This window comes from Rhineura floridana, chromosome 2 (assembly GCF_030035675.1).
Source record: "Rhineura floridana isolate rRhiFlo1 chromosome 2, rRhiFlo1.hap2, whole genome shotgun sequence".
Classification (NCBI taxonomy): Eukaryota; Metazoa; Chordata; class Lepidosauria; order Squamata; family Rhineuridae; genus Rhineura; species Rhineura floridana.
In genome coordinates, this window is record NC_084481.1 from 239,930,095 (window position 1) to 239,954,912 (window position 24,818).

The window sequence follows — 24,818 nt, forward strand, 5'->3', positions numbered from 1 at the left end:
TAAAGGGTTATGAAAATAGCTTTATTTTCCTTTAATCCAAAGTTCAAATATATATATATATATATATCACAAAAACCCCAGCACAGAGGAAACATTTCCAGTCAGCAGGTTTATCTTGCACAAACACATTCGTAAATTCTAAAGCAAGTCTTCACTGCCGTTTGGAATTACAGCTCAACAAATAATTACCACTTCTTGCACCCGCACCTGAGATCCCCAGTTCATTCAACAGATATGCAGGCTGCCGGCTGTGGAAGACACTCTGAGCCAAGAGGAATTGGGGCTCTGGGCAAGGAGCGTCCAGCAACATGCTGGCATACAAAGCATTACAAGGACCCACGCAGAGGACACGGGAAAGAGAGGAGAGACACACCCACAACTCCAGAGGCAGCCGCCTCTTTAGCACTTTCCAGTACAAAATGTGGAATCACTTGCCTGAAAGTAGCACGCGGAGGAGGGTTGTGAGAGGGGGATGCGTTCAAACAAGACACTTTGAGGGCTGCATGATGTTGCTGTTCTCGCACACTTAGTAGAAGGCTGTAGGTTACACGTATTGCGTTTCCCCATCAGAGGGCAAGAGGCATTCTTCCTCAGGGACAAGTGGACACCTGCAACTGGGTCATATGCCCGCTTTCAAAGCCATGACCACACAACCCCCCCCCCGAGGTAAGACAGAAGACGAGTGGGTCAGTTAGCACGTGGCCACAGCCACCGTCTCACACAACTGTCCTCCCAGGAACAACCCTCCTGAGCCATGCAGGGAGGTCTGCACCACAGTCTCCTTTCAAAAGTTAATGCCAGTGACTTAACTCCTCAGAAGCACTCATGCCACCACTCCTGTCTGAGGAAGATGAAGAGGTCTTCCATGGAGGTTTTGAGCTGCCCTCATATTTGGCTACAGAGGGCGACACAACCTCAAGGACTGTGTTTGCGCTGCAGAACATGTTTGACTTGCTTTCTGAACAGTAAAGATAAGGCAGATTTGAGGAGAAGGGTTGGCACTGCTTCTAAGGCAGCAGATCAGTTACAATTTCAAATCACGGAGGCAACAGTGCCTGGCTCAGCGGACGCATCCAGAGGCGCCACGCTCTCCTCTGTGCCTGAGGTGGAGCTTGCCTGTCTTTGAGATGAGGTGGGCTTCTCTCGCAGTTCTTGCAACGGGATCGTCAAAAGCACAGGAACCCAGAAACAGGTTAGCGGGGAAGCTGTTGCCAAAGTACAGCGTACTGTTGAAAGCAATGGCCTGATATTTCATCAGTTCCAGGAAGGCTGGTGTGAGTTTCAGCTGCTCAGAGAGGAGGAGAGAAAATGAATGAATGATGCTCGGGACTTCTGCATCATGGGTATCCTAATGTATGAAAACCTCTGGTGCAGACGTCCTTCAAAATGAGCAGGCCACTATTGTGGGATGCCGTGTTTATAAGGGGCAAAATTCCTTCCCTCCAAAAGGAGGGCTCAGCGTCCCCACCCCCACACAGGCGCAGGAAGAGTTAACTCACCTTGTTCGAGTCGGCTGCCTTCTGTGCCGTGTAGTAGTTGGCATCAGCCTTCGCCCTCTCTCTTGCTAAGAAAGCAGCATCTAGGAGAGGACCAAGGAGGCCGTGTCAGGCAGCTCAGAGGAAAGAAGGTTCATTTGGGCTCCTCCAAACCATTGTCTCTTTGTAGGCACAGCTCTGGGAATCCACTTGCTGTGTGGAATTACCCAAGCAAAACTATACTCCAACAAAGCAAGTTCAAACAGTGGCTCTAGCTGGTCGCTTTTCGCTGGTTCTGCCTTGAGGGGTCCTTGGAGACAGCCTGAGCCGTGCTGGATCAAGGAATGTTTAGGAACACAGGAACATTTGCTGAATAAAAAGGCACAGTCCAAACCCCAAGCAAAAGTTTCATCACCCTTTTCCTTGTTCTTTTCATCCCAACTTGGAGATCTGGATCACACTTTATGCACCAGACTCTGGAGACAACAAATGCCACCTCAGAAATGATGCAAGACAAACATACCAGGGGGAGGAAGAAAACTACACAAACGAGGGAATACCCAGCAACAACCCTGCCCTTCTGCCATTCTCCTCAGAGAAGAAGAGCCATAATGTCCATGAGGCACAGGCCGGCCCTTTTCTCCTTGGAAAGGAAAGCTCCATAGGATATTGGGGGGCTACGTGTTTGGGGGGGCTGAAGATATCAGAGCCAGTGAATAGTGTGGACCCAGACTCAAGCAGCAGCAACCACCCCCACCCTCTGCCCACCCCCAGTGGCAACAACAGGGCATTGGTGCTTGATGGTGGCAGGACTCCCAGGCTCTGCCTTGCCCTTGTTCCTCAGATCCAAGATGACTAGCAAAGCACCATCACTGTGTGTGGGCAGCAGAGCCAGGGATGTGGTGCCATCCTGCTCAGAACTTCTGCTTTGGGGAGGGGGAAGATGAGACAGTTCCAGCTACCTTCAAGCTCAGAAATGTGCTTCTCCATCAGCGTCTCCATGACCTTCTGCCGACAACGAATCTTTGCCACCTGGGCCGCCTTCTCTGCTTCTGTGAGTAGAGAGTAGTCAGTCAAGCACAAGCACCACTCACAGCAGCTGAGGGCAACAATAGCCAGGCAGAGCAGAGCCCTACACTGCCAAGCTTCCCAAGGGGAGATCTGTGGCAACCACACTCTAACAGCAAGCAACGTGAAGCCCCGGGGGCCCAGAGGACACGCTGTAGGCAGGATCATCCCTGGCCTCGTTTGCTTCTTGTGAAGGCTCTGCTGGGCATGGTGTACAGCTCATGTTAAAAGGGAACGAATGCTTTAGCTGAGGTGAAAAAGGCAGACACTCCAGCCTCTACCTGAAGCTAAGAAGGTCCCCCAAACATCCCATGCTCCGAGTGAGGCACACAAGGTTCCCAGGGAACCAGCCTCCTAGACTCTAGGCTCCCTCTGCATCAAGAGCCTTACACTCTTACCAAGTGAAGCAGTAAAGGCCCACAACTCGGCAGACTCTGCTAGAAAGAGGCCCAGAATTTAAAGGTCCACATTTCAGCTGCTGAGGAAGAACTGTCTGCCACATGCTTCTCACTCCCTCATGTTCTCTTACTTGAGGAAGCTAAGAGGCTGGGGGGAAACGACACCTGGGGAAAAGCCAAAGGGGAGTCTGGTTACCTATGACGGCCTTTTTCCTTTCTGTTTCGGCCTCCTTCGCCACCACTTTCTGCTGCTGAGTAACTATCAAGAATTTGGTCTTCTCTGCTTCCCTGCAGAGCAAAACAAACAGGAAATGGGTTCCCAGCTACCTGGTGTGGAGTCCCAGCTGGCCTGCCTCCCTGTCCCAGTGGCTGTGTCTCTGCCAGGCAGTGAAGAGGAATGAACCCTGGAAAGTTTGGGAGTGGGGACTCTGTCATTAGCCACAAGACTGCAAAGGGTGTGCTTGGATTCCTAAGGCCAGCACTGCCTTCCTATTTGGCCTTTAAATTATCTCAACGTTTTGGCCAGTTCCGGACTTGATTACTTTTTTTATTATTATCACTGGCTCTTTGCCCTTTCCTCAGATGGACAGAATGTACTCTCTTGAAAAAAAGCATGCTTTGAAAACATGATCATTTTTAAATAAACAGAAAATAAATGGTTGCACTGGAAATGGGCAACTGTCCTGCAAAGAGCTTCACAAACTGTCAGTGATGTTTCCAGCTCTTCGACACCTGTTCATGCTTTTTAAGCCAGCCTTCAACCAACACGGGATTTTCAGAATTAAGTCCCATTGCTCTGTCTGGTCTGCCTGATACTTCCAGGCTTCTGTTGCCTCCAACTCCAGCCATCCTATGCTTGTTCATGGCAGTCTTAAAAAAACAAGAGTACCTCTCAGTCACCCAGCAGAGCAATCCAGCAATGGCCTTGATGGTTTGTTTCTTTTTCACAGGAACTGTTTTTGGTGCAGCCTGACCCTCAAAGCAGCCACTCAACTCTTCCCCTGGCTAGTACAGGACAGCAAGGCCCTGAAAGCCCCTCACAGGAGGAGAAGAAGCAGGCAAGCACAGCCCCACAAGAGGCACTTGTGCCATCATGGACTTTGCCTCAAGCTGCGCAGAGCTGGAAAAGGCCTCTGGTTACGGCCATCATCTGAGCCTGCTCCACAAGGGGAAAGGACTACCAAGGAGTACCTCCCTCCAGCGTTGAAGGCAGTGAATGCCTCTGACTACCAGCTGCTGAGGAGAACTGCCAGCGGGAAGAGTCCTGCCGGTGGGCTCCCCCTAAGAGGCACGTGGTTGGCCTCTGGGAAACAGGATGTTGGGCTAGAGGAGCCGCATTTGGTCTCATCCAGCTGTTGCTTCAGGGCTCTTCTGATGTTCTCAGCCAATACTCACACAAGTTCAAAATTTCTTCGGATGGCTTCAGGGATTTTGGGCTTTGTCACACGCACTGCCTGCATGCACAAAAAAAGCCAAGTGGCCTAGTAAAACTGCACCCTTGCAGCATTTCCCAAACACAAGCTCCTCATTCTGCTACAAATGAATAAATGATGCCCCCGCATCCCCTGTGACTTGAGGCACCTGGTGGTCACCACACTGGATGGCTTTAAATGGGGCTTAGACAAACTCATGGAGGAGAGGGCTACGAATGGCAGCTCGCCATGCCAGCTGTATACCACCTCCACAGCTGGGGCCACTGCGTCTCTCAATGCCAGCCGTTTGGGGTCACAAGCAGGAGCACTGCTCGCTTGTGGCTTCCAGGAAGGCTTCCAACGGCATCTTCCCCAAAGCCGTCTTGTGCCTCTTCTCTCATCATGCTACCTGCTGGCTGGCTTGGCCTCCCACTGCCACACATCCCTTCCCTAGGAATCCCAAGCCTTCTCTTCTTGGAGGAGGCCCTTGGTGCCAAGAACAGCACAGAGAGCCTAAGTGCTGCCTATGCTGCGCCTCTTTGTCAGCGAGCAGATTCAGCCCTCGTCAAACAGTCCCTGAACTCAGATTTCCACTCAGCAGCCATGGCAGGGCAGTCTGGGCGGCGGCAGCACGCTCATAAAAGCTGTGCTACCAAGTTTCTCTCATACGAAATGGTAAAAATAGATCCGAGCATGGCCATTTTCTTTCCTGGAGCGCAAAGAAAAGCAAAATACTGACTGGGGTAAATATTAAAACTACCTCAAAGTATTGGAAGAACTTGTACAAAAGCACAGCCGAGTGGGATTTAATGCTGCCTGAGAAAGACGGGTTTTGCACCCATCTGCAGGCACATGGCCACTCTCTGGATTGGATCTGTACTATGGAAGCCCCAGCCAGGAACACACAGAGTGTCCATTGCTGTTGTTATGTGCCTCCAAATGGACTGCGACTTACGGCAACCCTCTGAATCAGCGACCTCCAAGAGCATCTGTCGTGAACCACCCTGTTCAGATCTTGTAAGTTCAGGTCTGTGGCTTCCTTTATGGAATCAATCCATCTCTTGTTTGGACTTCCTCTTTTTCTACTCCCTTCTGTTTTTCCCTTCTGTCTTTTCTAGTGAATCATGTCTTCTCCTTATATGTCCAAAGTATGATAACCTCAGTTTCATTTCATCTTTTTAGCTTCTAATAGTAGTTCTGGTTTAATTTGTTCTAACACCCAATTACTTGTCTTCCATGGTATCTGCAAGCTCTCCTCCAACACCACATTTCAAATGAGTTGATTTTTCTCCTATCTGCTTCTTTCACTGTTCACCTCTCACATCCATACATAGAGATCGGGAATACCATGTTCTCAATGATCCTGACTTTAGGAACAGAGAAGCCCCCACCCTCATACACCCAGAGCAGTGGGCAAGTCAGAAATCCCTCAGGAGCCAGAGAAGGGAGGGAATTACCTGGACAGTGAGACCTGGCGCCATGGCATTCAGATCCTGCTGCAGCGCCAGCTTCAGGTGTTCATCTATTTGATCTAGGGTGAAGGAGGAGACAAAAAATGAAGGGGAGCATTCACCAAGGAGGGTCAGCTATGCAAGTCTCCCCCTACACACACACAGTTGCAGAGAAACACAGACACTGCCTCCCTCATCGGCTGAGTCAGATAACTGGGGCCCACCTAGCTTGATGTTGTCCTTCAGGGTTTCAGGTAGAGGATGACCCTGAATGCCCAGCCCTGCTTGGAGACTGACCCTGTGACCTTCTGCATGCAAAGCAGATGCTGCACACACCAAGCAAAGGCAGGAGCCAACACCGACTCCTGACTGCGCTGACAAAGGGTGACACAGACAGATGAAGGCTTGGAACCAGAGAGAAGGCCTGGGGGAAAAACTGGAAAAGATTTGGGGGGGAAAACATCAACCAAATCAGGATTCCCAAAGGCAGAAACTCAGGTCAGCCAAATAATCCTAACTGTAGTTGAACTCAAAGCAAAATTCTGGTATGCAATCTGAAATGTTACCCTTACTGAAAAATTCAGACAGCCTCAAACAGCCATTCTGTGGTGCTTACTGCTAGGTGGAATACTTAAAACTCAGACTGGGAATTGCATTTGTGTGTGTTTTAATTCGGTTTTTATACAATGTCCAGCTGCCAGCCAAGAATGTATCTCTTAAAAGTTATCTTCACTACTTCCCCAGAAATCCCAAACTGCCTCAACACTGGGATCAGGTATCAATGTGTGTAGCTTGTTAACATACTCTGCTGGCCATCCAAAGGAATCAGCAAATCAGTTTCTGAACAGAGGACAGGACCAGCACCAAAAAGGGCCCCTCCTCATCCTGATCCCACATCTCTGGGGGATCAAAAAGAGCCAGGCAGGCTTCAAGTAAGAACTGACGGCAAACTGAGGGAGGTAACAAGCACAGCACTGAAGGCTCAGTCCTGGGTCCAGTGCTCTTTAACATTTCTATTAATGGCTTGAATGAGGAGGTGCAGGGAAAGTTTATCCAATTTGCAGATAATAAAAAATTGGGAGGGATAGCTAATGCCCTGGAGGACAGAAACAATTCAAAGGGATCTTGATAGGCTGGAGCACTGGGCTGAAAACAACAGAATGAATTTTAAAAAGAAACCAAATGCACTGTTATAAGATGGGGAATACTTGGCTCAGCAATACTACATGCGAGAAGGATCTTGGGACTGTTGTTGATCCCAAGCTAAATATGAGCCAACAGTGTGATGTGGCTGCAAAAAAGGCAAATGCTATTTTAGGCTGCATTAACAGAAGTATAGTTTCTTTTTTTTTTTACAATAATTTTTATTCAAATTTTCATAAAACATACAAAACAAAATCATAAAACATTCAAAGACAAAAAACAAAACAAAACAAAAATGATTAAACAAAAAAATAAAATGTTGACTTCCCATTTGTCGCAGATCAAATCAGTTATAGGTCTACAATATATAACAATCCTGTCTCTTAAATTATATTATAAAATCACTTTCCTCCAGTAGTTATCTTAATTAATCATCAAATCTCATAAACATTACTTTATTCTTTCCACAAAAAGTCAAAGAGAGGTTTCAATTCTTTAAGAAATATATCTATCAATTTTTCTCCAAATAAACATGTCGATTAATCCATCTCGTTAATAATAATAATAATCTTATTGTCATAACCATAGTCCAAATAAACATATCGATTAATCCATCTCATCAAAATCTGTTAGGTCCAATAATTTCAATAGCCATTATTCCATTATCCCTATTAATTCCATCTTCCATCTTCAATAGTCCTGTTAAGTCCAGTAATTTCAGTGTCCAATCTTCCATTATCAGTATTCCATAATAATCTTGCTGTCACAGCCATAGTCATATAATAAGAGTCTGATGGGAATTTCCTCTATCCCAAATATTTTCTTGCCATCGATTCTGAATAAGTTGCTGAAATATTGTTGTAAAGTCATATCTGTGTTCTTCTTTTTTACAAAATGCACTGGCTCATCTCTTAAGAGTTTTTCCATTGTCACATGGCTGCAGTTAATTCCATAGATTTTCTCTATATCAAGCTCCATCACATCATTCCAGTCCAGAAGATTATCCAAGCCATTGATAACTTTATCTCTAATATCTTCATTAATTTCTTCAGAGATAACGTTAAATTCCAAACAGTAGATTTTATTTCTAATATCCATAAACTCCAGATCTTTTTCCAATTCCACATTTGTTCCAATCTCCAGGGCTTGTATCTTCCCTTTATTTTTTCTTTTCTCATCTCTGATCTCATTCTCCTCTCTCACAGGATCCCCTATTTCTTTAAGCTCCTGCGTCATTTTGCTCAGTTCCATTTTCAGCTCCTTACTGCCCTGTCGCAGGGTTTGTTTCATTATCTCAATCTCATCCATTATTTTCTGAAACATAATTACTTCCAGATTCTCAGCCACTTTCTTGATTGCCATTTTTAAAACCACGAAAACAAAACAAAACAAAAATAAAGAAGAACCACTTCTTATTTCAGCAACAATTGGGTTAATATTCCAGGCTTGATGACATCACAGTATAAACAGAGCAGCCTGCCTTATCTCTCTATGTTCAAGAATACAAAACAAATTTAGTTCCCAGCATCAAAACAGTTAGAAGCAGATTCGTCAAAATAAAATAGACCAAAAAGAGAATAGTCCCAGACAATATAATGTTCCTCGGAATAGAAATCCCTCTTCTGTTTATATCTTTAGAATGCACTTCCAGGACAGCTTTTTGCAATAGAAACAGAGATAAGCTGTTAATTTCGTGAATAACAGAGAAGAGTTATAGCTCACCCAGAAGTTCTTTAAAGCTGATTCATTTGACAAATCTCTTTTTGCTGCAACAATTTAAACCAAATAAAAAAATAATAGAAAGAAGGGTGCTTGCCTGTTAGTCCGTTTTCTCTTTGAAGAAAAGATAAATGTATCGCATTAATCAGATAGAGCTTGTTCGGAAGTCCGTACGGCATTGCTGGCTGGACCTTTTCTCATAAATTAATGAAATCCAGTCCTCCCAACAGTCAGGCTTTTGAGGTTGATCTCTACGTTTCTCCCTGCCCGGGAGAAATTTCATCAGTCAAAAAAAAAAATGTTCTGACTGATTTATATCTGAATAAGCTTCTTTTGAGGCGGAAGCCCGTCTCAAAAGCAGGCATAAGCGAAGTCACCCTTCCCGGAAGTAACAGAAGTATAGTTTCCAAATCACATGAAGTACTAGTTCCCCTCTATTTGGCACTAGTTAGGTCTCATTTGGAGTACTGCATCCAGTTCTGGACACTGCACTTTAAGAAGAATACAGACAAAATGGAATGAGTTCAGAGGATGATCTGGGGACTGGAAACAAAGCCTTATGAGGAGAAACAGAAAGAACTGGACATGTTTAGCCTAGAGAAGAGAAGACTGAGGGGCGATATGGGAACATTCTTCAAGTACTTGAAAGGTTGCCATGAGGAGGGCCAGGATCTCTTCTTGATCATCCCAGAGTGCAGGACATGGATAATGGGCTCAAGTTGCAGGAAGCCAGATTTTGGCTGAACATCAGCAAAAGCTTCCTAATTGTTAGAGCGGTACAAAAATGGAACCAATTACCTAGGGCGGTGGTGGACTCTAGCACTTGAGGCCTTCAAGAGGCAGCTGGACAGTCATCTGTCGGGAATGCTTTGATTTGGATTCCTGACTGAGCAGGGGGTTGGATTTGATGTCCTTATAGGCCCCATCCAACTCTACTATTCTATGATTCTATGTTTGTTAAGCCACAACCCAGTAAGAAGCATCAGACCTATGAGGAACAGAAGGGTCTCCCCTCTCATAGGGTCACAGACAAGAAGGGTGAAGCTGTCCAAATGTGTTCCAAGTTATTTGGAAGGTGCATAGGGGGAGGCAGCAGAGAGAAAAGCACAGGCGTTCCCCTCCTCCCCCAGCCTGCACTTACCAAAGAGCTCGATGTACACCTCCTGGAGGGTGTGGGTGCTGCAGAACTGGTTGAGCTCATGGTGGACTTTGTTGAAGATGAGGGTCTTGTCATAGTCCACAGTGTACTTCTTTACAGTATCATAAACTAGGACAGGGAAGATCAGAAGCATCACATGAAGAGCTGCTCTAAACCCACTGACTCTTTCACCTGTGCCGGCATGTTTCAGGCTCTAGAGCTCAGCGTTTCCTGAACTTTCGGTAGTCAAGGTACATTATTCTCTGACTTTAGCTAGTAATTAAATGCAACTGGTAAAATTAAGTAAAAATTGTTTTCCAGACATTTGGAGCCTGAACCAATCTTGCAGCTTGATCCTCACCATATGTACTCAGAAGAAAGTTCAATTGCGATTTCAATGGGATTTACTTCCAAGAAAGTGTTTTTAAGACTGCCACTTTAAAGAGTTGGTTATGGGCCAAAATAGGGTCTTGAGCAAATGTCTTAATTTTTACTCGGCAAACCCCAGTCACAAAATGTGAATGACTCTACATTATATTAATATTTATTCTACCTACATTAACTATTTTAACTGAGGACTGCTGTACAGAAGTGCACATTTCACATTTACAAGTCCAGTTAACAGACCATGCCAATATTCTGCAAAGTCCCACTGGAATTGCAGTGAATCAGACTCGACGAGGGGAGTTAGCTTCAAGGGGATTTTTTGTACTACAAGCTTAGTTTTGAAGCTGCTGCTTTTCTTCACCGCTCACTCCCTCTGCAATCCCCAAGCAACATCACCTGCACAACCTTTCTGGCTTCAGCCCCTCCAGGCACTCCCTGGGACAGATTCCCTTCAGCTCCCCAGCTCAGGGCCCACTCAGTCCCCTCCTCCTGCCCCCCCAACAATCCAAAGAGCAGTTCTGGCCCTTCCCTGCTCCACTGCCGCCTTCTCTGCCTCTCCCCTGAGGGCTCCTCAAGGCTCCTTCCCAGCCATACATCACCAACCATACGACAATGGAACCAATGACCTAGAGAGGTAGTGGGCTCTCCGACACTGGAGGCCTTCAAGAGGCAGCTGGACAGCCATCTGTCGGGAATGCTTTGATTTGGATTCCTGCATGGAGCAGGGGGTTGGACTCCATGGCCTGATAGGCCCCTTCCAACTCTACTATTCTATGATTCTATGAACCCAGCCATACATCAACCCAGGGATACCACAACCCTCTGAGGCCAACATCAGAAGGCAGCAACAGTCATATAAACTAAGCCCGGCCTAGTTCTGGCCTCCCTCCATAAGACCCCCCTCCAGTCTGCCAGACACCTGCCAGCTGCCCAGCCCCACAAAAATACCTGCATGTGGCGCCAACGTGTTTACCACCTCTATTCGATCAATGTAGATCATGACTCCGCCACTGTAAGAAGAGGAAAAAGAGGTGCTAGCCCACCTGTTAGGGCAGCAGGTTCCATCCCCATGAGCCACCCTACCCCGAGAGAGCTTGACTGTAAGGAGGGCGGCAGGGCTGGGCTGGTGGGGTAGCCTCTTGCGCACTTCAGGTTCAGAACCAGGAGAACGCAAACAACCTTGCGCCATTGGCCATCGAGAACAGGGGCATGTGGGTGAGTGGCACAGACTGCCCACCTGGGTTTTCACACCACCAGCAGCGCATCTCTCCACACCGCAAATCTTAGCAAGGAGTTTTGCTCCGCAAGAGCCAATAAAGACAATGGTTCCTGAGTCTCCGCCCAGCCTGCGTCACACAAGCCATGAAGTGACAGACTGCTGGCCCCCATTTATTACACCGCTACCAGTGCAGATGAGAAAATGTCCTGCGGTCCGCTAAGCAGCGTGCCAGAGAACATAAAGAGTGACAGGAACCTAGAGGGCTGGAAGGGCCACCCTTCTTTTACCACTGCCCATTTTGTTCTACCACAACGGATGAGACAAAATTGTGTAGCCAGATTGGGTCCAACAACTGCCAAGGACGAAGGCACAAGAACCAGACTGGGGCCAACAACAGGCACCATACTGGCCCGCAGACCATGCAGAGAGAAAAGTCGGCAGCTCCAAACCTTCAAACAATCCACACGAGAGAACATCTCTTACGATGGACTCGTTTTCCATCTGCAGCTTCCATGAGGGAAAGAGCATGCTTTCAGTCTCCTGGCAGAATCATGCCAGGCGCACTAGGTGCTTGCTGAGCAACAGGGAAGCAAGGTCTGTGCACTCTATGCTTCCAGCCCAGGCCTCCCACGGAGACGCAAAGAGAAAAACGCAGCTCAAGACCTGCATGGCAATTGCACCCCTGTAAAAGCTTCACCCACCCCTTGCCACCGTTTACCAGCCTGTGCCAAACACACGGCAAGAACCATGGAAGGGTGACGTACCTTGTCCCACAAGGCACATTTTTCACTTCATCTGTTTGCAGCGTTGTCTGAAACAGAACACAATGACCCTGAGCAGCAAAGGAACAACAGAGAGAGAAGCTCTGCTAATTAACCTCAGAAGCACCTGGATCACTGTGGGGAAAGCATAGTTGTGCCAGGGAGGGTCCACAGGTCAGTCGCAGAGCCTCTCCTCTGCATGCAAAAGGTCCCAGGTTCAATTCTCGGTAGCGTGTCCAAGTAGGTTGGGAAAGACCCTTTACTGCCTGAACCCTGGAGAGCGGTTGGCAGTCAGTGCTTTGCTAAGAGGACCACAAGGCTGCCAACCTCAATCACTTCAGGCATCACAACGCTGCTGCTTCTAGTGAGTCCCACTGGCAAGGGGCAGGACCCTCATCCCGCCTTTAAGATGAGAGCAAAGTATTGCAGGGTTGTGGTCCAGCTGGGAAAGAGCTTCCTTACACAGCCGGCTTCCCCTGCTGACTTGCAGGGAGGCGGCAGATAAAGAGATCAAGCCAGGCCCATCGGCCCAGCCTTATCTGCAGAGGCAGCCTGGCCCCGGCGGGGAGAAGGCTGGTGCGGCCCCTCGGGCAACTACGGGTCCCGACCCTCAGCCCTGCCCTGGGTGCCCCTGCCCTCCCGCCGGCCTTCCCCGGGGAAATACGCACCTGCACGGATATGCAGGTGGTGACGAAGGGCAGCATGATGTGGTAGCCTGGGCCGCTGACGGCGGAGAGCAGCGCCCCGCCCCTGCCAGGGAAAGGCAGGAAAGAAAGGGGGTGAGGCCCTCGGCCAAAAGCCCCCACTGCAGGAGGGCTCTGCGCCGCCGCCCCCCGATCCGTCTCGCGGGAGGAGCTGGCCTGGTGGTAATGCCGCCCCCGGGGGCGTCTGGGCCAGTCCCCGGCGGTGGGAAAGGCCTCGCTCCCCGCGGGCCACATTCCGTAGGCAGCCAGGCCCCCTCCCTCCCTCCCTCCCTCCCTCCCTCCGTCTCCTGCGGGCCTTTACTTCTCGGGGAAGGGCCCTCGCCGCGCCCCGCCGACGCCCCACACGCCCGGCCCCCTCCGCGGCCGGACCTGTAGTAGAGGGCGAGGTGCCCCTCCTGCACGGTGTGGACGGAGGCCCAAAGCAGCAGCAGCACTAGCGTCGCCGAGGCCGCCCCGGACGCCACGCGGCGAGGCGCAGCAGCAGCAGACCCAGGCCACGCGGGGCGGGAGGCCGCGCCAACACCAGGCCGCCGCGGGCGCACCACGCTGCCCCCGAGGCAGCCGCTGCCGGGGCCCCCCGCAGGGCCGTCGCCGCCGCCGCCTCCTCCTCCTTCTCCGGGCATCATCGCCGCTGCTGCTCCTCCTGCCCCCTCCTCCGGCCTCTTCCCTCCGGCCACACCCTCATCCGGAGCGGCGGGAAGGCGGGCCTCGGCCTCCCAGCCGGCCTCCCTTCCAGGGCAGCGGGGCCTCCTGAGGCGGCAGCGGATGAGGCGGACCCGCCCGGCGGAGGGACTTTCCGGGAGCACCGCCAGGAACAGCGCCGGAAGTCCCTCCCCTCTCCCAGCTCCGCTTCCGCCTGCCTGGAGGAAAGATGGCGCCGGGGAAACCTCTGCGCGTGTCAGTGAGAGGAAGGGAGCAAAATGGGATCCCCCCGCTGGCCCTCTCGTAGGGGAAGGAGGGGAAAAGTCGCGGGGCGGTGCGGGGAGGAGAGAGACAGACAGAGCTGGCCCCCACCCTTGGATGCCGCCGCCAAGACTAAGAGCCAATCCCCTAGTCCTCATGAACGCTGCGGAATTCTCTCCCACAGGAGGCAGCGATGGCCTCCAACTTGGATGGCTCCGGAAGAGCAGTAGACAAGCCCGAGGAGGAGGCTGCATCGCCCCCTGCCAGCCACGACGGCCACGCTCTGCCTCCATGGCCGGGGGCGGCGTGCTGCTGAGCACATTCCTCTCTATGCACCACTTGCAGGGAGCCGCCGCCGCCGGGGGGTGCAGAGAAGGGGGAGAAAGCGCTGGCGTTGCGCTCAGAGGTCTCGCTTGCTGGCTTCTTCCCTAGTGGGCATCTGGTTGGCCGCTGTGAGAGAAGGGCAAGGCGGTGGGCTAGATGAAGGGCCCCTTTGTCCTGCTCCTGTTCCTGTTGCAGGGCCTGCCTGGTGTTCCACCACCGTCACCTCCTCCTCCTCCTCCTGTGCTGGGCTGCCCAAATGCCTCTTCTGGGTTCTTGTTCTCTCGCCTAGTGACAGACCCATTTCTTTCAATAGGTTGGCCTGCGGGGACGTGGAAGGAAAGCTCGGAACCTTGTACAGCAGAGTCCAAGCTGTCCAGAAGAAAAGCGGCCAGTTTGACGTAAGGCACCTCTTCTCAGACCCCCATAGCAAAGTGCAGCTGGAGGTTGCTTGCCCTGCCTAGGAAGGGGGCACGCCTCTCTCCTTCTCCAGCCTCGCTTTATCATGATACGCAGTCACCACTTGTGCTCATGCACAAGTCTCCCACTTACAGCCAATGTGGGCCTTGGACCACAACCCTTTTTGCTACAGTATATCAAACAAGATCACATACAAGGCTCCCTGTGTTTGTGTCGACATCCCTTGATCTCTAGAATTTGCCATTTTTTGTGTGCAATTTGCTTGACCTTCCTAGGCAGTGCAAGCATCTCATTGAGTTTTAACTATCTATTTGTTGTTCCCATGACTGAGTTGTAGACCTCAGAGCAGCTTTACTGATTCTCTTAGCTTAAAAATGGCTGTTGTTTCAAAACGTGTAGAGCTTACGGGCAATTTGATGAAAATATTGACCTAGCTGGGAAAATGGCAAATTCCATATATTAGGGATTATTAGAAAAGGAAGCAAAACTAAAACTGCTGGTGTTGTAATGTCTTTATGAGAATCTATGCGGTGACCACACTTGGAATTCTGTGCACAGATCTGATTGCTGCACCTCAAAAAGGATATTGTAGAGCTGGAAAAGGTTCAGAAAAGGGCAACCAGGATGATCAGTGAGTTGGAGCAGCTCCCCTATGAGGAAAGGTTGCAGCATTTGGGGCTTTTTAGTTTGGAGAAAAGGCAAGTGAGAGGTGAATAAAAGAGGTGATGTGAATAAAATTATGCATAACATGGAAAGCCAGATAGGTTTTATCCCTCTCAAATGATACTAGCATGACTGGGCATCCAACAGATGGAGGGGGATTCAGGACAGACAAAAGGAAGAACTTTGCAACAGCTATGGAATATTTTTACCAAAGGGTGTAGCGATGGCCTTCAACGTGGACAGCTCTGAAAAGGTTGTCAGTGGCTACCAGCCATGATGGCTATGTTCGGCCTTTACTGTTGGAGGTAGTATGCCTTTGACTACCAGTTCCTGGAGGGCACAAGTGGGGAGAGTTCTGTTGTACATGCATACTGCTGGTGGCCTTTTCATAGATGTCTGACTGGGCAGTGTGGGAAACAGGTTGCTGTTCTAGACAGACCTTTGCTGTGATCCAGCTGAGCATTTGTTACTTGTTCATCTTGCCTTCCATCACGTTGTTGTAAGAATATTGTTTGGGAGGGAAACCCCATGCAAGGTAGGTGCACGTCTGAGGACGTAAACGGGCATTGTTTCCTGTGTTCTTAAAAGCATCTTGAGAATCACTATATTAAGTCCTTTCTTAACCCCACATCTCTCCTTGGAATTCTTTTGTAGCTCCTCTTGTGTGTGGGGGAATTCTTTGGGTCTGCTCAAAACCCAGAATGGGAGGAATACCAGACAGGAGCAAAGAAAGGTATGAAAAGATCAGATGATCTGCCCGGTAGTCCATGCGTCGTACAAACCTGCTTCTGTAGATGTGGAAAGAGTGCTGGCAGGCATTTCAGAGTCCCTCTCCCCGCCCCGCCACTATTTTGGGCCTTTCCTGGCTGAGGTGGTCAGCGATGCCTGAGCTATGTCACGTTCAGACTGCCTCTGTGGGCTCACATGGCTCCACATTCCTCCACATGAAAAAACCATCCTGATAGGAAGCCCCTTGTCAGATGGAAGGTTTCTTGCCTAGCCCCCAATGCCCAGTTGTGCCTTTTCAAAACATAATTTTTAAAAGCCAGCACTTTGTCTGAAACAGATTGTCTGTAAATAAATAAATGGCCCTGCATCCTCTCCTGGCTATGTCCCCCTCCCTGCTAGGAGTGCATTTGTGTGAGCAGAACTGAGCTCACCGTAGCACCTTGTCTCCCTTAGCTCCTATACAGACATATGTGTTGGGTGCCAACAACAGCGAAACAGCACGACGCTTTCCAGATGCCAGTGGATGCGAACTAGCTGAGAACATCACTTATTTGGGTAACATCATGATTACTATTTGTTATGTGTTTGTTTTTGCATTTCTTTGTTGCTTTATACAAAAGAAAAATGTCTCAATGTGACTTCTTGAAAAAAATTCAAACAGGTGAATCAGTTAAAAGCCAAATTTAAAATTATATACAATACAACATTTCTAAAAATGCTCATCAGCAATACCATAAGAAGGACAAGCACTACTGCCCCCACTCCCCTACAAGATCAGCACCGTCGCAGAGGCTGAGCCGAGCACCAAAAGCCTGGCTGAATAAACACGTTGTAGCCTGCAATCTAAACGCTGACAGTGACGGTTCCTGACATGTTTCCATGGAGAGAGTGTTCCACAGGCAGAGAGCCACCACTGAAAAAGCCCATTCTTGTGCAGTTACCTTCTGCACATCCCTCTGATGAGGAACACGGAGAAGGGCTTCTGATGGAGAGCGCAGGGTCCAGGCTGCTTTGTATGGACATTGAGATATTGGGCTCCTGAGCTGCATAAGCCTTTATAGGTCAGAACCAGCACTTAGAATTGAGCCTGGAGACTCATCAGTGGTTCAGTGCAGTTGGCCAGAATCAGCGTTATATGCTCGGACTTTCTGGTCCCGCCAGTAATTTTGTGGCTGAATTCTACACTGCTAGTAGCTGCTTCTGTTTTCCTGTTTTAAAAACCTTTATTAATAAATTAGAAACAGTACAGTCTAATCAGTCTTACCCACACACCATAATTTGGCTTGATAGGAATATATGACACCTAGAAACACAGTCCTCAATCGGTTTAGTAAACGTGTTGTCCTTCATCCATAAGTTACTAAGTGTGGAAGGAATAATTATACAAATTTTGTATAATATATCATCATATTACCATAATTGTAAAGCAAAAAACCCCCCACATTATATAAAGATCAAGGCTTCTAAGGGGAGTTAAAAAAACTTAAAATGTAAATGGACTACCTTCAAGTCGATTCTGACTTATGGCGACCCTACGAAGAGGGTTTTCACGAGGCTGAGTGGCGGTGACTGGCCCAAGGTCACCCAGTGAGCTTCATGGCTATGTGAGGATTTGAACCCTGGTCTCCCAGGTCGTAGTCCAGCACCTTAACCACTACACCACACGGGCTACTTAAAATTATTCCAAATTCTTACTATTTTGGAATATGGGGATGATGAAATTCCTCTGATGTATGAGATGAAGGGCCACCAGATTGCAGCAGAATCTTCTGAATTAAGTTTATCCATACGAGCTTTAAGATGGTGTGTGTCTTCTTCTGAGAACACAATAAAAATAAGTTTTTATACCATTAATTCACTGTCACATTATATGCATCTTATATGCATCCTTCAAGAGCACACTGCTAAAAAATTTAAATGCAACAAAAACATCTTTAAATAAATTCAAAGCAGAAGACCATCTAGGGAGGCAATTGGAAGGTAAGGGAGTGAAAGGTGTACTAAAGCAGGATAAGGAGATTGCAGAGGAGCTCAATGAACTTTTTGCATCTGTCTTCACAGTGGAAGATATAGGGCAGATCCCTGAACCTGAACTAACATTTGCAGGAAGGGATTCTGAGGAACTGAGACAAATAGTGGTAACGAGAGAGGATGTTCTAGGCTTAATAGACAATATAAGAACTGACAAATCACTCGGTCTGGATGCTATCTACCCAAGAGTTCTAAAAGAACTCAAATGTGAAATTGCTGATCTTCTAACAAAAATATGTAACTTGTTCCTCAGATCTGCCAAACTGGCGAGTGTGACTTCAACCTTTGAAAAGGGGTCCAGGGGAGATCCCGGAAATTACAGGATGGTTAGCTTTATGCCTGGGAAAACTGATAGAAAGATTTATTTATTTGTTTGTTATATCCCGCCCTTCGTCACAGAAGGAGCCCAGGACGGCAAACAAAGACACTAAAAGCACTTTAAAATAACTTAAGAACAAAATACTTCAAAGCATATTAAAACTAAAGTATTGTTAAAGATAAAAATAACCAAGCATATAGAACAAGCCTTGCTGAAACAGAACCAGCATGGCTTCTGCAAGGGTAAGTCTTGTCTCGCTAACGTATTAGAGTTCTTTGAGAGTGTCAACAAGCATATGGATAGAGGTGACTCAGTGAACATAGTGTGCTCAGACTTTCAATAAGCTTTTGACAAGGTATCTCACCACAGGCTCCTGAGTAAGCTCAGCAGTCATGGAATAAGAGGAGAGGCCCTCTTGTGGATCAGGAATTGGTTAAATAGCAGGAATCAGAGCTTAGGAAGAAATGGACAGTTCTCCCAATGGAGGAATGTAGGGAGTCCCCCAAGGATCAGGATTGGGACCTATGATTTTTAACTTGTTCATAAGCGGTCTAGAGTTAGGGGTGAGCACTGAGGTGGCCAAGTTTCCTGATGATGCTGAATTGTTCAGGGTTGTTAAAGGGGGGGGGGGAATAGCGAAGAGCTCCAAAAGAACTTATGAGTAAATGAACGGTGAAATGACAAATGCAATTTAATGTGAGCAAGCGTAATGTTATGCATATTGGGAGCAAAAAATCTTAATTTCACATATACACTTATGGGGTCTGAACTGGCGGTGACTGACCAGGAGAGAGACCTCTGGGTCGTAGTGGATAGCTCGATGAAGATGTTGACCCAGTGTGTCGCAGCTGTAAAAAAAGGCAAATTCCGTGCTTAGAATCATTAAGAAAAGCATTGAACATTAAACTGCCAGTATCATAATGTTGTTGTACAAATCTGTGGTGCTGCCGCATTTGGAATCCTGTGTATAGTTCTAGTCGCCTCACCTCAAAAAGGATATTGTACAGTTGGAAAAAGTTCAGAACAGGACAACCAGTATGATCAAGGGGATGGAGTGACTCCCCTGTGAGGAAAGGTTGCCGCAATTAAGGCTTTTTGGCTTAGAGAAAAGGTGAGTCAGAGACAACAAGTGTATAAAATTATGCATGGCGCTGAGAAAGTGGACAGAGATGTTTTTCTCCCTCTCTCATAACACCAGAACTTGTGGACATTCAGTGGAGCTGAATGTTGGAAGATTCAGGACAGACAAAAAGTACTTCTTCATGCTTCACGTAGCTAAACTATGGCATTTCTTGCCAGAGGAGGCCGTGATAGTCGCCAGCTTGGATGACTTTAAAAGAGAATTAGATTTCTGTGCTCTGCCTCCATAGTCAGAGGCCGGATGCTTCTAGAAACCAGTTGCTGGCAGCCGCAGGAGGGGAGAATGCTCTTTGCATTGAGGTCCTGCTCGCGGGCTTCCCAGAAGAGGCATCTGGTTGGCCGCTGAGAGAACAGAGTGCTGGACTAGATGGGCCCCCACTGGCCTGATCCAGCAGGCTCCTCTTAGGAGGCCTGTGTGTGTGCTTGGGAGATCTTGGCTGGTAAGCAGAGCAAGCGGGGGGGGGCTGGTCCCCCTAGTAAAACCATAACATCAAAAGCAACAAAGGTCACCACACCCCCAAAGTTAAAATGGTGAGGCCCAGAGTGCACAAGTTATTTTAAAAGCCTTGATGAAGTAAATGTGATGCAATTAGAGTTGCAATGTTTGTGTGTGTTGTCCTCCAAGACCTTCCCATTATCTCTTCTGTGGAAAAGTGACAGACATTTCCGCCACCCTCAGAAGCTTGGGGGGGGGGTGGCATGGGAGAGGCATTCCGTCTGGCAGCCCCTCAGTTGCGGAACTCCCTCCCCACAGAGTTGCGTCTGGCTACTTCACCATGCAGTTTTTGGTGAATGCTGAACATGCACCTCTTTACCCTGGCCTTTGACAACTGAAACATAAATTTTTGTGACCCACCGTATTTGTTATGATGTGGTTTTAGGTTGTTTTTAATGATGTATTTTGAAACTTTTGTGTCCTGCTCTGGGACCTTTGGGTGAAGGGCGGGCAATACACCTAAATAATAACAACAACAACAACAGCAACAGGTTTGGCTGAGGCTCTTCCATTGAGGTGTGTGAGGGCTTCTCGGGCTGCCACGAGGAAGGGAGGAGCCAGCTGCTTCCGGGGCTCAGGTGTGGTTTGGGGCCCGCTTTGGGGCTCCTTGTGCTCTGTGGAGACCGTATTTTGTTTTTTCTTCAAACCAGCAAGGTGTGGATTTTAACTGCTGCCCACCAGAAACTATTTCTTTCAGCACGTACGGAGACACTGCGTCCAGCCAGGGATTCTCACAAGGGTCCTTTATTGCTGGTGCTTGGGGCTGGGAATCAGGATTGCCACTTGACCATCCCTTCAGCACGTTATTGGTGTAAGAACATACAGAACCTAAAAAGAGTCCTTCAGTAGCTGGATTAGGCGAAAAGCGGCCCATCTAGCCCAGCATCCTGTTCTCATGTGGCCAGTGAGATGCCCCTCTAGGGAGAGGCTCACAAGGGTTTTCTGCCAAGGTGCCATCCTGACCACTGTGTTCTGTGCCTGCGCAATTACAGACACACTTGGAGGAAACGGATTATTTAGATCCATACCAATCGGGTTTTAGGACTGGTCATGGTATGGAAACAGCCTTGGTCGCTCTGGTAGATGATATGCGGAGGGCATTGGATAGGGGTGAATTCACCTTCCTTGTCCTCCTGGACCTCTCAGCGGCTTTCGATACCGTTGACCACGGTATCCTTTTAAACCGCCTAGAGGGATTAGGAATAGGAGGCACTGTCTTGCAGTGGTTCCGTTCCTATCTCTCGGATAGGCAGCAACGGGTGGCATTGGGAGATGAGGTTTCAGACCCTTGGTCTCTTCATTGTGGAGTGCCACAGGGTTCTATCCTCTCTCCCATGCTATTCAACATCTATGTGAAACCGCTGGGAGCAATCATCAGGAGTTTTGGGTTGCAGTGCCATCAGTATGCAGATGACACTCAGCTCTATCTCTCCTTTAAGTCCTCACCAGAGTTGGCTGTGAATACCATGTCCAAGTGCCTAGAATCCGTAAGTGGATGGATGGGAGAGAATAGGCTGAAGCTGAACCCCGACAAGACTGAGGTATTACTTGTGGGAGATAAAAAGAAGTTAGGAATTAGTGACCTGATGCTTGATGGGGTAAGTTTACCCCTGAAGGACCAGGTCCGCAGTCTTGGGGTCATACTTGACTCCCAGCTGTCCATGGAGGCTCAGATTACAGCAGTGAGCCGGGCAGCTTGGTATCAATTACATCTGATACGGAGACTGCATCCCTATCTTCCTGTTTACCTGCTCCCTCAGGTGATACATGCTCTGGTCTCCTCTCGCTTAGACTACTGCAATGCGCTCTACGTGGGGTTACCCTTGAAAACGGTCCGGAAATTACAGCTGGTACAGAACGCGGCGGCACGCTTGATTACGCATAGCCGTCGCTGGGATCATATCACCCCAGTGTTATTAGATCTTCACTGGCTACCAGTTGTCTACTGGGCCCAATTCAAGGTGTTGGTGTTGACCTTTAAAACCCTATACTGTTTTGGCCCAGTATATCTGAAGGAATGCCTCCAGAATCACCGATTGTGCCGCCTGACGAGATCAGCCTCGCAAGACCTTCTCTCGGTCCCACTGGTGAGAACAGCTAGGCTGGTGCGGACCAGAGAGAGGGCCTTCTCTGTTGTGGCCCCCACCCTCTGGAACTCTCTCCCTTTCGATCTCAGACATGCTCCCTCCCTGTCCAGCTATCGCCGAGCCTTGAAGACCTGGCTGTTCAGGCAGGCCTACAAGATTGGGACAGATTAACTTATGTTACTTTTGAATTAATGAATGGTTTTTTAGCTTAAAATTTGATTATGTTGATCTATACGTATTGTTTTTATTCTTGTTGTTCATTGCCTAGAGTGTCCCTAACCCGGACAGATAGGCGGCTGAAAAATAAAATTTATTATTATTATTATTATAGGACGCAAAGGAGTCTTCAGCGGAGCCTCCGGGCTGCAGATTGCCTACTTCAGTGGGACTGAGTCCACAGTGGAGCCGGCTCCAGCACACTGCTTTGGTGCCAAGGATGTGGCTGATCTCAAAACCTCTTTGCTGTCCGCATCTCAGTTCAAAGGCATAGACATCTTGCTGACGTCTCCTTGGCCTAAGGGAGTAGAGGCCTTTGGAAATAGCCCTGTGAGTATTTGGTTTGGAGTGGAAGGGAATTGTGTAGCAGAGCTTGTGCGTTGTGTTCCAGAGAGATCCACATTCTGCAGTTGGAGTGTTGTAATAATGTTGATTGTGAAAAGCTGTACTAGTAAGAATCAAACTCAAGCGAAACAAATTTCAAAGTATCTTGCAGTGCAACACTCAACACAGTAGTGGTAGAGACGACTACGGTGTGTAACAAAATAAGCCATTCAAGAGTGGGATGAAGGAATAATGAAGAAATTTAGCAATGATATTAAAATAAGAGGTTATTGTTTATTTACTTATTTATTGTGCTTCTATCATGCCCTTCCACCCAAAGGATCCCAATAGCACAATGATAAATCATGCAAGTTCTGCTGCATATTATGTTCTGCCATCAGTCCAGCGACTGAAAAGCGAAGCCTTCCTAAGTTCCATTATCAGTCAATAGCTACCAGTTCAGTTCTGTGTTTGGGGGGAGGTCCTTTCTCCTTCCTCAGCCCCCAAGAGGAGAGGGAGGGAGGGTGCAAGTGGCAGGTCTGCTTCCTGAACTGTTTATATTGATTGGGAAGGGTGGGGAGGAGACCTTCCCAGGGTAGAGACGCAGGAAGTGGCCGGATACTGAGTCAGGCCGTTGGTCCATCCAGCTTAGCACTGTGTACCTTGACCGGCAGCCGCTGGCTCTCAAGGGTTCCAGACTGGGCTCTGTCCCAGCCCTGCCTGTGTCTGTGGGAATTGCTTTTTAATGTGCTTTTAAAGATGTTTTAATGGTTTTGTTTTGCTGTAAAAGTTATGTTATATTGTATATTTTATGTATATTTTGTGATATTTTAGAGTATTTTTAGTGCTTTTGTTTGCCGCCCTGGGCTGCTGCTGGGAGGAAGCGCAGGATATAAATCTAATAAGTAAATAATACATACCTGGACATTGGGAGCAGGTGCTCAGCCACTGAGCTAGGATGGCCTTTTCCTAAAGGAATGTTGTTTTGAGGTGGGCGCAGAGCTGCTCCCCACTCTGCTTACCCACATTTCTTTGGGGCAAATGCCAGCAGCATCCCCCTGCCTTTTTCCTTGGCTTCCAGTTGTCTTCTAAGAACATACCATTCCAGCATTGTCTCATAAACATTGGCCTTTGACCAGCCAAGGTTTCATCAGGCTGTGTCTTGTCCATGCCCTTCCTTCAAACTCCTCACCCATCCAGGCACCAGCTTGAGATCAGACAAAGTTGGGATGCAAAGTGAGGCCCCCTCCAGAGATCTCAACACCCTCTTATGGATGCAATCAGGCCTTTCAGCAGCCTGGGCCCAGCAGCTGTTTGGGGGCCTGTGCTAGCAGGGCCCTTAATAGGAAACTGGTTGGTTGGCTTGTATATATCATTTTAAATACGTGGCACTGAGTCCAAGGGACAGCTATAAGCAAAGTTCTAGCTTAGAGCTTGGGGATACAGTGGAGTGGCGTTCTCTTCTTATCTTGCTAATAAATCCACAGGAACATTAGAGCAAAATATGTATGTTTTTTTTAAAAAAATAGGGAGGAACTGACACTAAGAAATGTGGCTCAGGCCTCGTCTCTTTCCTAGCTGCAAGTCTAAAGCCAAGATACCATTTTGCTGGCCTGCAAAAGATCTATTATGAGCGGCTTCCTTATAGGTATGTAGAACCTCGGATAGTCAATTTTCTTAACAATAAATGACAGGTTTCTGAGTGAATAAATCATGTGCATTAGGCCACGGGGAAATAGCTATTGCTGTGTGCAAATGACCTCTTGAAATTCTCCACTCTGTTTGGCAGAGAAATTGGGGGACCATTTCACCACACTTCTCCAGAGAAAGGGGAAATTCTTCCCAACAGTTTCTCAGGAGGGTGGGGCTCACTATTAACAGGGGCAGGAACACAGTCCCCCCCCCGGCTGGATTTGGCTTTGCTGCTGCTGCTGCAAGTGGGAATAAGTGGCAGCAACTGTGTGGGCAGCCTGGCCACCATTTTGCATCCTCCACAATGACCTGGACATTGAATTGTTCTGGGACAAGTGGAGGTGGAAGTAGCAGCCACTAGCACCAAAGCCTTCCATGGGATGTTTGCTAAGTTTTTCTAGAGCAGCGGTCAGCAACCTGTCACACTGTGGTTGCCATGGTGCCTGTGAAGGTTGTAGGTAACCGATAATCTGAGCTTTCATTTTTTTAAAAAGTAAGTCTCTAGCCCTCCTAGAAGGGAAGTTATGGAGTAAAATGTTCAGGCATTCTTCTAAGCAATTTCTTGAAATGAAGTGGCCTGGCTGCTCCTGCCTGTCCATATT

The 24,818-nt window shown here is 48.2% G+C and overlaps 2 protein-coding genes across 3 annotated transcripts in view; one reads left to right on the forward strand and one right to left on the reverse strand.

Annotated features, from left to right (window-relative positions):
- Nucleotides 1–14,086, reverse strand: LOC133377880 (erlin-1-like). Of its 2 annotated transcripts, none has more exons than XM_061612677.1 (11): nucleotides 13,245–14,086; nucleotides 12,840–12,921; nucleotides 12,175–12,221; nucleotides 11,140–11,201; nucleotides 9,808–9,933; nucleotides 5,811–5,884; nucleotides 4,337–4,395; nucleotides 3,138–3,229; nucleotides 2,438–2,527; nucleotides 1,500–1,579; nucleotides 1–1,285 (listed from the first exon to the last, which is right to left on the reverse strand). In XM_061612677.1, exons 1-11 carry the CDS (start codon nucleotides 14,069–14,071, stop codon nucleotides 1,061–1,063), a joined length of 1,764 nt encoding a protein of 587 aa, XP_061468661.1. In that variant the 5' UTR covers nucleotides 14,072–14,086; the 3' UTR covers nucleotides 1–1,060. The 2 variants fall into 2 exon arrangements, with proteins under 2 accessions (XP_061468661.1, XP_061468660.1); XM_061612676.1 differs by having other exon boundaries at nucleotides 12,175–12,242.
- The window catches only part of CWF19L1 (CWF19 like cell cycle control factor 1), a 23,924-nt gene continuing 12,505 nt past the window's right edge, over nucleotides 13,400–24,818 (forward strand). The window contains exons 1-6 of the mRNA XM_061612678.1: nucleotides 13,400–13,772; nucleotides 14,416–14,500; nucleotides 15,837–15,915; nucleotides 16,365–16,466; nucleotides 22,316–22,530; nucleotides 24,054–24,172. Coding sequence (XP_061468662.1) covers nucleotides 13,747–13,772; nucleotides 14,416–14,500; nucleotides 15,837–15,915; nucleotides 16,365–16,466; nucleotides 22,316–22,530; nucleotides 24,054–24,172 — 626 coding nt within the window. The 5' untranslated portion in view covers nucleotides 13,400–13,746. The remainder of the gene's footprint in view (nucleotides 13,773–14,415; nucleotides 14,501–15,836; nucleotides 15,916–16,364; nucleotides 16,467–22,315; nucleotides 22,531–24,053; nucleotides 24,173–24,818) is intronic.

Excerpts from the sequence above, each read along its gene's own strand:
- LOC133377880 (XM_061612676.1), bottom strand. The coding sequence starts at position 14,071 with ATGGAGGCAGAGCGTGGCCGTCGTGGCTGGCAGGGGGCGATGCAGCCT. Across the intron at positions 5,885-9,807 it reads GGTGTACATCGAGCTCTTTG|ATCAAATAGATGAACACCTG; the intron begins GTAAGTGCAGGC and ends CCTTCACCCTAG. Across the intron at positions 4,396-5,810 it reads CGCCAGGTCTCACTGTCCAG|GCAGTGCGTGTGACAAAGCC; the intron begins GTAATTCCCTCC and ends TTGTGCATGCAG.